This window comes from Centroberyx gerrardi, chromosome 14, assembly GCF_048128805.1.
Source record: "Centroberyx gerrardi isolate f3 chromosome 14, fCenGer3.hap1.cur.20231027, whole genome shotgun sequence".
Lineage (NCBI taxonomy): Eukaryota > Metazoa > Chordata > Actinopteri > Beryciformes > Berycidae > Centroberyx > Centroberyx gerrardi.
The window spans coordinates 2100618-2115763 of record NC_136010.1 but is presented as its reverse complement, the minus strand read 5'-3'; the positions used below and the strand labels follow the sequence as shown (position 1 = coordinate 2115763).

Here is a 15146-nt window from a genome sequence, read left to right as displayed (position 1 = left end):
ATTCTGATCATGACTATCTGTATTGTATAGAGAGATAACAGAGAAACTCTCAGAAAAATCAGAAGTCATTCTTCTACATTCTCTAACTGTGTTCACTTCTTGTAAATGAAATAAAGCTGAAGTTTAACAATTCATCAGTTTGCTGGGGGACCCCCTGGACCCCCTCAAGGACCCCCTGGTGGTCCCCGGATCCATGTTGAGAACCACTGCCTTAGGCCACTGAGACACCAGGATGCCCCGCCACCACCAAGCTCTGCAAACTTTGAAATATTTCTATAAAAAAATTAATCAATGTACATGAATAATTTTGGCCAGGAAAAAAAAAAAAATCTTTGGAATACGTCATAACTCGACCATCCCAGTAGTTTGCGTTTTTATGGTCGGAAAATTGGAAAATGTTTCTTCTTTTCTTTTCTTCTACTTTTCTTCTAAGCTAACGTTAGCGATCGAGCTAGCGATAGCCTAGCTAGCAAGCAATCTTCAGCTATTTCAGTGGATTGTGAATGTAAACACCACAGGAAACTGAACGCTGCAGCACTACAGGTATCAAGGAATATCCACGTCTTTTAAATTTGTACTTGTGGTTCATTTTCGGCTTTATTGTATGAAGTTTCTTCCGTTGCCGTGCGACTCTGCGCTCTGTTCAGCCATGTTGGAAAGAGCGATGACGTCACGACTCAATTCCTGCTGCAGCTACAATCCTGATTTCTGCGACTTCATCATCCGACAGAATCAGGTGTTCATGCGGCACTTCCTGGTCGGAAACCCGTTCAGACCGTAAATCTGACGCCACCTGACTGCGGGGTGAGAACGCCACGTGTTTCCCAGCTGACAGCCTGCTTCTCTTGACCCTCTCTACAGGAAGTGCGGATACTCCCATGATCCCCTGTCCTTCCTGTCGTCGGGGAACGTCCTGCTGCTGACGCTGGTCACCGGCCAGGAGAAGAACTTCCCCGGCTTCAGGGCCAGCTACAGCCAGGTCCCTCTGACCGCTCCGAGTACGAAGAGTCATCCCTTCTCTAAACATCTTGCAAAAAATCACCACCATAACATTTCATTTAGTATTGAGTTTTATTCTATTTTAAACATAAACACAAATACAGAAATATACAGAAAGTGCAATTACACATCTTGATTCTTGATTCTAGCTGAGTGATCTGCTATTTACGGTACAAGTGAAACTGCATTGGACACTAATTTATTTTTATGATTTTAATTAAATTAATTATTATTATTTTTTTTATGTAAAGCACTTTGTAAACTCTGCTTTTTGAAAAGTGCTATACAAATAAAGTTCATTATTATTATTATTATTAGTAGTAGTAGTATAATTATCTAATTCCACTGGCAGATTTTAAAAACTGAATATGAGACTCGTGGATGTTTTTTGAGTCACAGGAATATTTTGTTGTTTGTCATCTATTGTCTGGATGCTGTGAAATCTGACCTTTGACCTCCATACAATTAGTTACTGGTAATGTTGGTGATCTAGGAGTTGAAGCTTATTCTACTGTTTTACTTATTCTAAGTTGCTCTAAATGCCTACAAAGGAACATTTGCTTCAGTTTCGGGGTAAAAACTTTTTTCTCAATACATCATTTTGTTTTTGTTTCCACTCTATGAATTGACTTCCTGATCAGTGTGTGGTGGTTAAAAAAAAATCCTTTCTGCTTATTTTGACTGGCTCGCATTTCCTCTTCACATCGCTGTGTGCTAACAGCCTAACGTGTGAATGTGAATTGTGTGTCCCGTCCAGAGTGTGGTGGGAAACTGTCGGGACTCAAAGGCTCCTTCTCGTCACCTTTCTTCCCCTCCAACTATCCTCCGAAAACCACATGTGTCTGGGACATCGAGGTAAACGTTCTGCCTGCTTCCATTTCCACCCGATACACCTCCGATTTCTGCACATGTTATTGTGCTAAAAACTATTCTACACTGATGGGTTTCACTGTCTATTTCAGGGCTGAAAGACATCGATCTAATTGCGATTATTTGAGTTTTTCTTGTTATGCATTTTTTAGAGCTTTAAAATTGTTTAAAGAAAAGTGATTTTGTTAAAAAAAAATATATGAGTGTGCAGGATTTACTGAGTCTGATGAAAGGTTTTGATTATGGACCAAAGATTACCTGCAGCTCTAAAACTCCTTGTTAACAAATCCAGTTTGGACCAAACTCTCTCGTAAGAAATTCAGCCTCAGAAATTACAGAAGTTCATATTGCAATTTCGATTTTTTTTTTTTAGATTAATTATTCAGCTCAGCTTCAGCAAAAACAAAGATCATTGTACCATTAACAGATAAACATGTTGTCCCTCATGAATAATGCAGGCACACCTTCAGCCAATCAGTAGCAAGTAAAATAAACATTATAGCGCCCCCTTCTGGCCGATTTTAAATCTTTAAAAAATGGCAGAATGGAGCAATGAGATGCACCATTCCCTTAAGTTTAGTGAAAATCGTTAAAGAACACTCCGAATTTGAATATTTAAATGTGCTTTATATTCTCTCGTCAGCAATCATCTACTGTCTTTAACAATATCTTTATTTTACAATTTTATTTGGGATTTTGTGATTGTGTTTTTCCTCGCTCTCGGTCTCGGTCTCTGCCAGGTCCCCAAAGGAAACTTTGTAAAGGTTCAGTTCACCAAGTTCTCTCTGTCCGAGCCGGGACAGTACAGCAGCCAGTGTCCGAAGGATCGAGTCGAGGTCAACGGAGAAAGGTCGGTCATCTGCAAATTGGTTGTTTTTTTTTTTGATATTGATATTATCTCTGGCTTTTTCCCTGGCTCTTATAGGGAGCCGAAGTTGTTGTTGTTGCCTCTTGTTTGTTTGTTTCTTTCTTTCTTTATTGTCACATATAAAAAATTAAAAGAAAAGAACACAATAGATAATTTGCAAGTGAATCAGAATCAGAATCACGTTTATTGCCAAGTAAAGTTCACAATACAAGGAATTTGCCTTGGTATGTAGGTGCATACAATAAACATGGAGAAAAATAGGAAGTAGAAGTAAAAAAGCACAAGTACTGTAAGTCAAAGTCAAGAATATAAATATAAAAAACAAAAAGAGATATTTACAATACAGAATGTGAAAATATATATATATATATAATTTAAAAAAAAGTGCAATATATCTGCCATTGAAGTGAAATGGAAAAAGGAATGTGAAGGAGAATTGCCTAAAAACCCTCCAGGGGCTTGAAAAGTGGCGTTCTCCAGGCAGCATATTACAAAAAATAATTACACCTCTCCTTTGGAAAAGAGACTTGTTCTGAATGGGACTTCCTAGTAAAAATAAAGGTTAAAAAATAAATAAATTAAATAAATAAATAATTGGTTGCTTGTAATGTTGATCTAGGAACAGGTCTAGCAATTGAGGCTTATTCTACTGTTAGGCTCACTGGAAGTCGCTCTGGATATCGGCATTAACAAAATGCTCGAACTTTAAATCGTGTGTGTTGCAGACTGTGCGGCGGGAAGCCGGACAGCACCGTCGTCACCAGCCGAAGCAACAAGATCACCGCCAGATTCACCTCCGACTCCTCCTACGTCGACCAAGGCTTCACCGCCGAGTTCGAAGCCTTCGTCCCGACCAACCGTAAGCCAGATGTTTATTCGTTCGATAGATTTACTTTCATTTTATTTATATTTCTTATACAATCAGACTGACTGTATGTGTGACTGTGATTGTGTTTTAAATGTTTGAACTTTTGCCTTAAGACAAGCTTCTGCCAGTCGTTTCTCTAATCTGATCTGAGGAAACTGAGTCGGATATTTACTTGTCACTGATTGGCCCAAGGGCTTCCTGCATCATGTTTACTTTATACATATTAAACTTTATATTGGTACTGAAGTCAAAATGATGGTATTGCAGCAACATTAGTTGTACCGTATAAATCCATTCCTCCAACATGATCTCACACAAATACGTGAAATGAACACGAACTCTGAAATGTAGATTTACTTGCTGTGGACACGAATTAAATGAAAATAACGTTGCTCCGCCACGAATTTGAATACGTTCCAAAGTTTGGCTAACGGTTAAGTTTAGGCAACTAAAACAACTTGGTTAAGGTTTGGGAAAGGCTTTGATCAGTTAAATAAGAAAAACTTTAGCCAAAAATTTCACTAATTAAACGAATTAAACTCTGCTGAGACTCTTCTGCCTGGTTACAGTCCTGTCTGCTTCAGGGAACCGCTTCCTGCTGGGAAAACAGAGTTTTAACACTTTATGTGCCACAGACACGTAATTTGGTGTTAAAGTCGTGTTCATTTCATATATTTGTGTGAGATCAGGTTGAATTCCTCTCACTGACCTGTTAGTCGGGGTCAGTGGACAAAACTGATTGTCATCAAACACATTTTTCTCCATTAGAGATCCAACATGCTTCTGTGGGTGAGAAAGATGGAAAATCACATGGCTTTAGTTTCACTTCTGACATGTTACGCCTGGCTTTCTGAATATTTTCTGACTGTTCCATGTTATTGATCAGCTTGCCCAGGAAAGTTCCAATGCATCAACAACCTGTGCATCAACAGCACCCTGAGGTGCGACGGCTGGAACGACTGCGGAGACGGCAGCGACGAGGACAACTGCAGTGAGTAAAACCCGGCCGATAAATCCGGACAGGACGTCGGTCGGTAACCCGACAGTCCTGACGCCTCCTGTGTGTGTGTGTGAGCAGGGTGCGAGGCGGCGCAGATGAAGTGTAAGAACGGACGCTGCAAACCGAAGTTCTGGCAGTGCGACGGAGTCGACGACTGCGGCGACAACACCGACGAGGAAGACTGCGGTGGGTCAATAAACCTTCAGATCCACAGATTAGATTAGGATTCTTCATTCACACCGGGGGGCAGTTTGCAGCTAGCGATGGCCATGAGTTTCAAAAAGAAATGCTAAAAATGCTCAATCATAGTATTCATGACAGGCAGCAACGGGGCTGATGGGAAATGTAGTCTTAATATGGAGAAACACTAGCACTAACAATACCACTGGTGTGAGATAGAGGAGACCAATCGTCTCCAACATGCTCTTATTGTAGGAATATTAAATTGATAATGATATACTGTTTTTTAAAAATGAGACAAGCAGCACATTTACAGGAAGAAAGATAACAGACAGCTCAGTCTGTCATGTTTCCCTCCACACAGCGGTTCATGGTATAAAAGGGTTTTAATGTTAGAACTTGTTTCATGAAGATCTCTGATGGATGTTTTCTTCTCTCCAGCAAAATGTAAACCGGGAGAGTTTTCCTGCCGAAACGGCCGCTGCGTCGCAGAGAAGAAGAAGTGTGACGGCCGAGACGACTGCGGCGACGGCTCCGACGAGGCCGAGTGCAAGAAATGTAAGAAACAGTTTCCAGTGTTCGACAACAACAACAACAACAACATCAACAACGATCATAATGATATATTTTTCACATTTACATTTAGCTGACACTCTTATCCAGAGATACAGTTAAGTAAGTAGCAGCAGTAGCAGTTAGTGCTGAAACGATTAGTCGATTAATCAATTAGTCTACTGGCAGAAAATTAACTGTTTAAAATGTTGATAATCAATGAATCGTTTTAGTCATTTATTAAGTAAATACAAAACATTTGCTGGTCACAGTTTCACAAATGTTAAGATTTGCTTCTTTTCTCTGTCTCATATCGTTATAAAATTAATACTTTGTGCTTTTTGGCTGCTGGTCAGACAAATTTGAAGAATCACTTTGTGCTCCGTTGACTTGTGAAGGGCAGACTAAAGGATTGATCGATTAATCGAAAAACATAATCGATAGATTAATCTATAATCAAAAGAATCATTAGTTGCAGCCGCAGCACCAGTAGTAGTAGCTGTAGCTGTAGTAGTAATAGAATAGTAGCAGTAGCAGTAATTGTAGTAGTAGAAGTAGTTGCAGTAGTAGTAGTAGTAGTAGTAGTAACAGCAGTAGTAGTAGTAGTAGTAGCAGTAGTAGTAGTAGTAGTAGTAGCAGTAGTAGTAGTAGTAGTAGTAGCAGCAGTAGTAGTAGTAATAGTAACAGCAGTAGTAGTAGTAGTAGTAGCAGTAGTAGTAGTAATAGTAACAGCAGTAGTAGTAGTAGTAGTAGCAGTAGTAGTAGTAGTAGTAGTAGCAGTAGTAGTAGTAATAGTAACAGCAGTAGTAGTAGTAGTAGTAGCAGTAGTAGTAGTAGTAGTAGCAGTAGTAGTAGTAATAGTAACAGCAGTAGTAGTAGTAGTAGTGGCAGTTGTGCAAGTGCTATTACTATTAGTAGTAGCAGCAGTAGTGGTATTGGTAGTAGCAGTTGTACAAGTACTAGTGGTAGTAGTATTAGCAGTAGTAGTATTAGCAGTAGTAGTATTAGCAGTAGTAGTAATAGCAGTAGTAGTATTAGCAGTAGTATTAGCAGTAGTAGTATTAGCAGTAGTAGTATTAGCAGTAGTAGTAATAGCAGTAGTAGTATTAGCAGTAGTATTAGCAGCAGTAGTATTAGCAGTAGTAGTATTAGCAGTAGTAGTATTAGCAGTAGTAGTATTAGTAGTATCAGTACTGACTGTGTCTCTGCAGCTCTGGTGCTGCAGCAGTGCTCTCAGTTCACCTACCAGTGCAGGAACAGACTCTGCATCAGCAAACTGAACCCAGAGTGTGACGGACAGCCGGACTGCGAGGACGAGTCCGACGAGGACGGCTGCCGTGAGTCTGCTGCGCCACACACACACACACACACACACACACACACACACACACACACACACACACACACACCAGCGGCAGTGTGACTGAGGGTGAAACATGCTCGCTCAGCAAACTGTCTCTGGATACATGAAGGTTGAACAAAGTGGAACTTTATTTCTCTGCAGCTGAAACATGTCCGGTGTGATGATGCTGCTCGCTCTGTTTCTGTTCTCCAGTTCTTCTGTTCGTCTCTCTCTGTCACGCTGAGTCCAGCTCGCTCACTTTATGAGCTTACAACTTCCTGTTACTTTTTTAAATAAAAAAACAATCAGATATAAACTATACACTTGTACTTTTTACAGGTCTGGGCAACAAACTGCATTAATTTGCAGATCTGGATATTTGTTAGCAGTAATAATATGTGTGTGTGTTTTCACTATCAACTGTATTTCTCAGTATACTGTAGTTTTTAAAGACATGTCAGGAATAATTTGTCTGTGTGTGAATGTACGTATGACCTTATTACTTAACTGCACATTTGAAAGGATGCCTCTCGGTAACCGTGTGTGTGTGTGTGTGTGTGTGTGTGTGTGTGGGCAGAGTGTGGGACGCGGCCGTACCGGAGCTCTCGTATCGTGGGCGGTCAGGTGTCCCGGGAGGGGGAGTGGCCCTGGCAGGTCAGCCTCCACATCAGAGGGACGGGTCACGTGTGCGGAGCGTCGGTGCTGAGCGGCCGCTGGCTGCTGACCGCCGCCCACTGCGTCCAGGACGACGGGAAGAACAAGTACGACACACACTCTGCATCCATCACACGAGATCCAAAACTCAGTGACCAGATAACTGTGTTACGAGGGCGGCTGAGCATTTATCTGAGCCTCAGTTGCTTAAAGGGAGACAGAAACCGCAACACATTTGTAAACACACACAGCAAAGCTACTGGGCTACGGAAGCCCTTAAGGACAAACCGTGCATAAAGGCTAATGGCTAAAATAAACGTACCTACAGAGAAATATCATATGACAAGAAATATGAAATACAATGACAAGTGAAGAGGCAGGTAGCAAGTTTACTAGTTTAACAAGTTTCCTCACTCGCTTCATCGATTCCGCAATTACTAGAATTTTTTTTTTCAGGGATGGGAGGGGGAGAGAGAGGAGATGAGCTAGTTTTTAAAAAAAGGGAAAAGCTTCGACTCGGACCGAACGTGACAACAAGCTTCAGAAAGCTTCATTACGTCTCAGGGAAATCTCACACATAGCACCCGGTAGCTTCAGGATTGGTTACAGGGTCTGAAATCGTGTTCATGCAAATTTAGATTACGGCCTGTGTTAAGTCCCGCCCCAACATCCTGTTTCAACAGGAAATGCATCAAATCAAGGAAGTAAAGACACCGTTTCTAAGGTCTTTAAAGAGAAACTAAACCCCAAAGCCAAACCTGTGTAAAGTCTGACATCTAAAGGTAAACAGCATGCTACTGAAACTGCCATCTGCTATTGGCTGATCTTTGGTGCCAGGTGATGTCACAACAGGTGGTGACATCACCTGGCTTTACATAGATTTGGCTTTGGTGTTCAGCTACTCTTTAATGTGTCAGTATTAACTACATTTTTATCATTAATCTTTGAATTTCAGTTGAATTTGACTCATGTCAGTCAATTCATATCCAAAGTTGTTTGGTCCATTACAATATTCTAGGATGAATTTTCCAATGATAGAAGTCTGGAACAGCTCTCTCCTCTGCACTCGTGACCTCTGACCTCCTGAGTCTGTCCTGACGCAGGTATTCTCAAGCGGACCAATGGGAGGCCTTGCTGGGCCTGCACATCCAGAGCCAGACCAACCAGTGGACGGTGAAGAGGAACGTGAAGCGGATCGTCGCTCACCCGGCGTACGACACCGTGAAATACGACAACGACATCGCCCTCATGGAGCTGGACGCCGACGTGCCGCTCAACCAGAACGTCTGGCCCATCTGCCTGCCCACCGCCACGCACCACTTCCCAGCAGGCACGGCGGCGTGGATCACGGGCTGGGGAGCCACCAGAGAGGGAGGTGGGTTAATAACGAGCGATCTCTACGAACCAGTAATCCCTTAAAATAACCTTACATTCACATGAAAACCTCCTTAAACATCCCTTAGTTTTTGACTCAATGAAATGCAACAGTTTGAGAAGACAGAGGAGGAGAAGAGCAACATTCAAATCAATACTAGGATAACTGTAAAATAAAACGCAGAAAAAATACTAAGGATAAAATAAAATAAAAAGAAGATAAAATGAAGATAAAAAGAAGACATCACATAAAAACAAGTCTGAGTCTCTGAAGCTGCGGCTCATGTGGAGTCAACACTCCCAACCAGTAATCCCTTAAAATAACCTTACATTTACTTTAAATCTCCCCTTAATTAATGCAATTAATTTAAAATGAGTTATTAATGGAGGAGACTCCCTCAAAACCTCCTTAAACACTGCTTAATTTTTGACTCCTTACTTTCTAATTTAGTGTAACATTCAGGGAGACAGGAACTTTCCATTAATAACTCATTAATAACCTGTAAACCTGCACAAAAGGCCGAGTGTCTCCACAAGTCAACCCTTGAATCAATCCCTTATAAACCCATGATACTAACCTAAATTAAAACCTAACTTAATTAATGTTTATGTAATGAGAAATTAAGGATATTTCAGGGATAAAATTAAGCGGTTTGGTTTCGTAGTGAATGTTGTCTGCATTCTATTCTTAAAGTAATAATCGGTGACATTTTCCTATAAATAAATGTTTGTTGCTCTCTCTCTCTGTAACTCAACAGATCTAAACTAAACTAAATCCAGTTCATAAATCTTTTCCTCAGTCTGTTCTGAACAGCCGGTGTCTGGTAGCTCTTTCCTGGGAAAAATCCTGTGTGTCTTTTTTTATTATTTTTTTTATTTTGGAAGTGAAATACAAAAACAAACGAAATGACAGACTGATATACAGACAGTATGATAAAACCAACAACGTAAAACCAACAAACACGCAGTAACACAAGACTTTAGACAATATACAAATAGAAAGAGAAAAAAAAAGGCAAAACAAAGGGGAAGATACAACAAAGGGAAATATATACATATATATAAATAAAAAACAAAGAGAATATAAAATAAAAATAATGACAAAAATAATAATTGTGTGTACAGCGGGTGCATCTAACAGGTATAGTCAGGGGAGGGACATTTATCTTATGAGCACAGGTATAGGAGGGCGTCCACTGCCAGGTTGGGGTACAGACGGTGTTAGGGTGTTGGGGTGGGGTTACCAGTACACCCACCTTTCCCTCGAGGAAGAAAACAACAGAAGAAGAACTGAGCAGCGATAGCCACCATGTCTGAACAGACGGAGAGAAGAGAAACTCAAACTGCAGCGACAGAAAAGGGAAGAGACGCTCTGCTCTGCTGCAGCATCTCTTCCTGCTTCGACTTTGTGCTGCTTTACATTCCTGTCCACAGCTTCTGCTAACATGCTAACCTGCTAACATGCTAACCTGTTTCCTGCCAGGTTTTGCGGCGACCATCCTGCAGAAGGCGGAGGTTCGCATCATCAACAGCACAGTGTGTAGCGGTCTGATGGACGGACAGATCACAGACAGGATGCTGTGTGCTGGAGTCCTGAGAGGAGGAGTGGACGCCTGCCAGGTGAACCCAGCACACTCCGAACCACCAACCAGACCAGCAGAGTGAAAACTGTTTTATACTGTGTACCAGAGGGGGGGACTCGAGTCACGTGACTTGGACTCGAGTCACGGTTTGAATAGCTTGAGTCTTGACTTGCTGCATGAAGAGAAGACTTGAGACTTGACTTGACTTGGGTTCTGGTGACTTGGGACTTGACTCTGACTTGTACTTTGATGACTTGAAAAGGTTTCTAAAGTCTTGACTTGAGATCTTGTGTTTGTGTAAATGACTTAGATTGAAAGTGATGAGATTTGTTCCAGCGGACGACTGAATTTAAATTCTGTTTTCTGAATTTGTATGGAATGATTGAATTTATTGAAGTTGAAACTGATTATAGAAATCAAACTCATGATGCTCTTACCAAGTCTTTATCCTATTAAAACCATATTGCATTGAAAAGTCCTAGATATTTAGTTTTCTTTAAGATATTAAATTGATACTGGACTCTTGATTTGTTCTGACTTGACTTGCTGTTCTACATTTAGACTTGGGACTTGACTTGAGACTTGTGCCTCAAGACTTGAGACTCAAGCAAAGTTAACTTGGTCTCTCCTCTGCTGTGTACTGATACTGTCTGATCTGCCTCTCGCAGGGCGACTCCGGCGGGCCGCTGTCCGTCACCGACCCCAGTGGGCGGGTCTTCCTGGCGGGCGTGGTCAGCTGGGGCGACGGCTGCGCTCGCAGGAATAAACCGGGCATCTACACCCGCGTCACCAAATACCGCAGCTGGATAAAGGAGCAGACCGGAGTGTAGCGCCACAAACGGACAAGCGAGATCTCCGGCTCGAGGATTCTGGCTCGGACCGGATTACGGGTATTCGCATAAATATTTATGACTGGAGGCGGGCCTACAGGTTGATGCGGGCTGTGATTGGTTCCTCTGTCAGGTGTGTTGTCAGAGCAGAACATCACGATCATAAATATGTACAGCGGGATGGGGAAATTATTCATATTCATTGATAAGTTTACAAATCACGCTCTTAAAATCTGCAAACAGAGGGGAATGGAAGAGAAAAAAGAGAAAACACTTTTCCAAATCATTGTATAAATCTAAAATCTACAGCAGTGATTCTCAATCTTTTCATATCAAAGACCTTAATTCAGTCCACATTAGAGCCACAGACCCCCATCTGATGAGATTTTGTCTCTCGGACCCAAATCTGAGAATATTTTTATTGTCAGATATGATTTTGTCCAGAACTCCATGACTGTCTGTATTGCAGGTAGAGAGATAACAGAGAAACTATGATCAGAACAGTCATTCTCCTACATTCTCTAATTGTGTTCACTTCTTGTAAATTAAATAATGGTGAAGTTTAAAAGTTTGCTGGGGACCCCCTGGAACCCCCTCTGGGACCCCTGGTTGTCCCCGGACCCCACATTGAGAACCACTGATCTAGAGGATCCAGTCTGTCAAAGTGTGATCATTGTAGGAGCCGATGATTTATGTTACTTACTTATTTTGTGTTGTTTTTTTTTTTTCAACCAATCATTTTTAGATTAGTAGATTTCATGTTTTTCAAATGATGGATGTCTCATTTTTGAATGTTCTTAACGCTCGACTCTCTTGTACATCATAAATATTCTCAGGGCGAAGGGGAAATTTCTAAATGTTCCTTGATGCGTTTACATATCATGCTCATCTTCCAGATTACAAGCAGAACTACAAATGTCCCAAAGACTCATGATGAATGTCTACTCTCTTGTACCTGTGCGCTCTTCGGCAGAGCTAATGAGCTGCAGGTTGGACGGGGTCAGCTGCTGTTAGCCTAATATCTTACTCTGAACAGAACTACAGCCGCTCCATAACGACAGTCGCCTCTCTTGAACCTGCGCACTCTTTGGCAGAGCTGATAGGAACCAGCTGAACAGGATCAGCAGGTGAGGACAGTTAGCTAAAACAACACCAAGCCTCAGGTTGTTTATGCGCTCTAAAAACTAAAAAAGGTTCACTGCGGGTTTTCTTCTGAGATTCAGACGGAGCCAACAAGCACCTTAAGGTTCCTCAGTAGAAATAATATCCTGCAACAGTTCCTTGAAGAACCTCTAAATGCAGCTTTACTGTAAGCAATAACTCTGAGTTCACTTTCTTATTGCAAGGCATATGAACAAATTCGAAGGAGTACAAGTTCTCTCAGAGGAAGTTTGTGCCTGAGCTTCACACATTAGAGGATGTGCTGAAAAAACATAACAGAGGATTATCACCATCTCTTCTGCAAATTGTGTGTGGAGGACGGGCGCTTCGGTCTGACGGTCCCAGGGTGAGCTTCTCCTGTGAATGGCGGGGCGTTTCTACCACATCAAACGACAGGAAGACAGGAAGGAAGGGGTACAGCGGTAAAGCCCGCCTTTCGTTTGATTCGATTGGCTGCCTGGCCCCAAGTGTGACGAGAGGTGCGACTCCAGGCCTCCCAGCAAAAAGTTTAAAGTATTTTAACTTTAAAGGGTTAAAATTCTGAAAATGAATGAATATTTGGTAGTTATGATCAGGACTGAAGTTGGTTCAAATATTTAACAAAAAAAAAGTGGAAAAAAATATTAATATATCATATTTTTATGGCCATTTTTTGACGCGGACCTCTAACGTACTCAAAGGGAGTTTTTTTTAACGGGGGAAACAAGGGTTAAAATAAAAAGCTAAAATCCACCAGAAAAACACGAAGCACGTCACAAGAGAGGAGCGCACCGCAACGGTTCTGCAGGCGTCATTAAAAATCTAAAAAAATCACCTTAAAAACTGAAATGTGACAGCGATTAGTTTCCCTGAACACATTTGGAGGCTTTACTTTTGGAAAGTACGGCGTAAAAATAAACAGTTTTCAATTAGATCTGTAGTTGTGTGTCGACAAATACTGAATATTTAACAACCTGGATCGCTATCAGAGACAAAAAAAATGAGATCAGGACTTTTAAATTAGATCCCTATAAGAAACAAATATATTTTTTACATTTAATACATAATCAGTGTACAATCAGATCTTTTGGCCGATCGCTGATGTTGAATTTCGACCCTCTCTCTCTCTCTCTGAGCAGCTCTGCACTTAAAGCAAAACGGTTTTGTTACATTTCTTGTCCTTGTAAGTCTTTGTATACCATTTGTTTTGCACTCTTTGTATTTCTGAGAGATATTTCTGTGGAATGTATTTATTTGTACAGTGTTTCCTCAGTGATTTTATGTACTAATTTGTTTGAGGATTATTTGATTTTTCCACATCTTTCCATATTTGGACGTGGCTGTTTCTAATGAAGACTGCAGGGCTAAAAACATTCTTCGGATCATTAGGACATTAGGACTTCTTTGTGTTTTAGAGGGAAAACTGGTGAAATTATACTCATATTTTAATTTTACTTTTTCTCTAGTAGTGGTGTTCATTTCTTCGCTGTGGCACCAAACCACTGTTGAAGGAATCCAGAAGAAATATTGTTTATATATGTTGCTGCAGCAGTTTTGTGTTGTGTAGTTGTAGTTTAATTTAGTTTAGTTCAGTTCAGTTCAGTTCAGTTCAGTTCAGTTCAGTGGACAATTTATGAAACATTAAAGCAATGTTCCACTTAGTTTTAATGGGGGTTATTTGACTTGACCGCCATGAACACCAGATTATAAACTACTCACCAAGATTGGATTTTTACCCATTCATCTGAATGGAAACTGACATTCAGATTCAACATCAGATCTGCTGCTGTGATTCTCAGCTGACTGTTGGTCTGTTGCTTTAGAACAGAATTTCACCAAATTATTTTTTTTTTTTTTGTGGTTTGTTTATGTTTTTAAAAATGTGTTATTTCACATTTTTATTGATAGAAGAGAACACAGCGGAGGGATACCATTCAGGAGAGATAGTTCCTGTTTGGGAGACCGGATCTACTTTTATTTTTAAATACTAATTTTAGTGTAAACCGAGAATAGAAATGCAAACTGACGACACACCCGGGATGCTTTATTGTCTTATAGCAGGATCTGATGTTGAATCTGTTATCAATGTGTTAAATCTAAGTTTCGAATTCAAATGAATGGGAAGGAAAAATCTGAACGCTACAAACTCGTCCAGCTGCATCTGATCAATAGATTATATTCTGGTTTTCATAATAACCCCCATGTTAAAACTAAGTGGAATATTGATTTAAAAACTTGCAGTACATGCATCTCAACATAACAGTAGTCCACAACAAGCTGAAACTTTATTCCCAGAGCTCTCTACGGCTCAGATCGACTAACAAAAAAAACGTAAAAGTAAACGTAAAAGTATTTACTGAGATTGAACAGAAACAAACAGGTGCATGAATGTGAGATCTAAAACTGGATGAACTGCTGCTGACAAACTCATTTGTTAATCAGTGCTTATAATGCAAATGATTTTATGAAGGCTAATTTATCAAGAAATATACAGATTTCCTTTCAAAAAAGTTGGTGTTTGTCTTTGATGGGATGTGATGTTTCCTTTGTGGAAGCAAGTTGCCAACTTGCTTTAAATAAACCAAAGCAGTCCCATACACACACACTGGCTCTGGTTCTTTAAATCATTTTATTATACTGATGTTTCTCGGCTGAATGAAGACTGGATGGAATCTGGATCCACTTCCTCCTCTGGGTTGTAGGACAAAGTACAGCAGAGGGCTTTCAGGTGATGCAGCTCGATCGCCCCCTGGCGGCCATGTTGGAGGTCTTCAGCTCTTGGACAACAGCTGACTGAGTTTCTAAACGTACAACTTGGCCGTCTCTAGTATTTTGTTACCGTGAATGATTTTGTGTTTAGATAATGTCAGCTTGTTAGCTAACCAG

At 40.7% G+C, this 15146-nt stretch overlaps 1 protein-coding gene across 1 annotated transcript in view; it reads left to right on the top strand.

Moving 5' to 3' along the window:
* Positions 1–14863, top strand: part of LOC139917594 (suppressor of tumorigenicity 14 protein homolog) — a 19076-nt gene extending 4213 nt beyond the window's left edge. The window contains exons 6-18 of the mRNA XM_078288053.1: positions 648–777; positions 862–998; positions 1757–1854; positions 2610–2719; positions 3463–3596; positions 4492–4596; positions 4684–4791; positions 5227–5343; positions 6549–6674; positions 7257–7440; positions 8437–8708; positions 10191–10327; positions 10959–14863. Of these exons, the coding sequence (XP_078144179.1) occupies positions 648–777; positions 862–998; positions 1757–1854; positions 2610–2719; positions 3463–3596; positions 4492–4596; positions 4684–4791; positions 5227–5343; positions 6549–6674; positions 7257–7440; positions 8437–8708; positions 10191–10327; positions 10959–11120 (1820 nt within the window). The 3' untranslated portion in view covers positions 11121–14863. The remainder of the gene's footprint in view (positions 1–647; positions 778–861; positions 999–1756; positions 1855–2609; positions 2720–3462; positions 3597–4491; positions 4597–4683; positions 4792–5226; positions 5344–6548; positions 6675–7256; positions 7441–8436; positions 8709–10190; positions 10328–10958) is intronic.
* Positions 14864–15146: the final 283 nt, after the last annotated feature.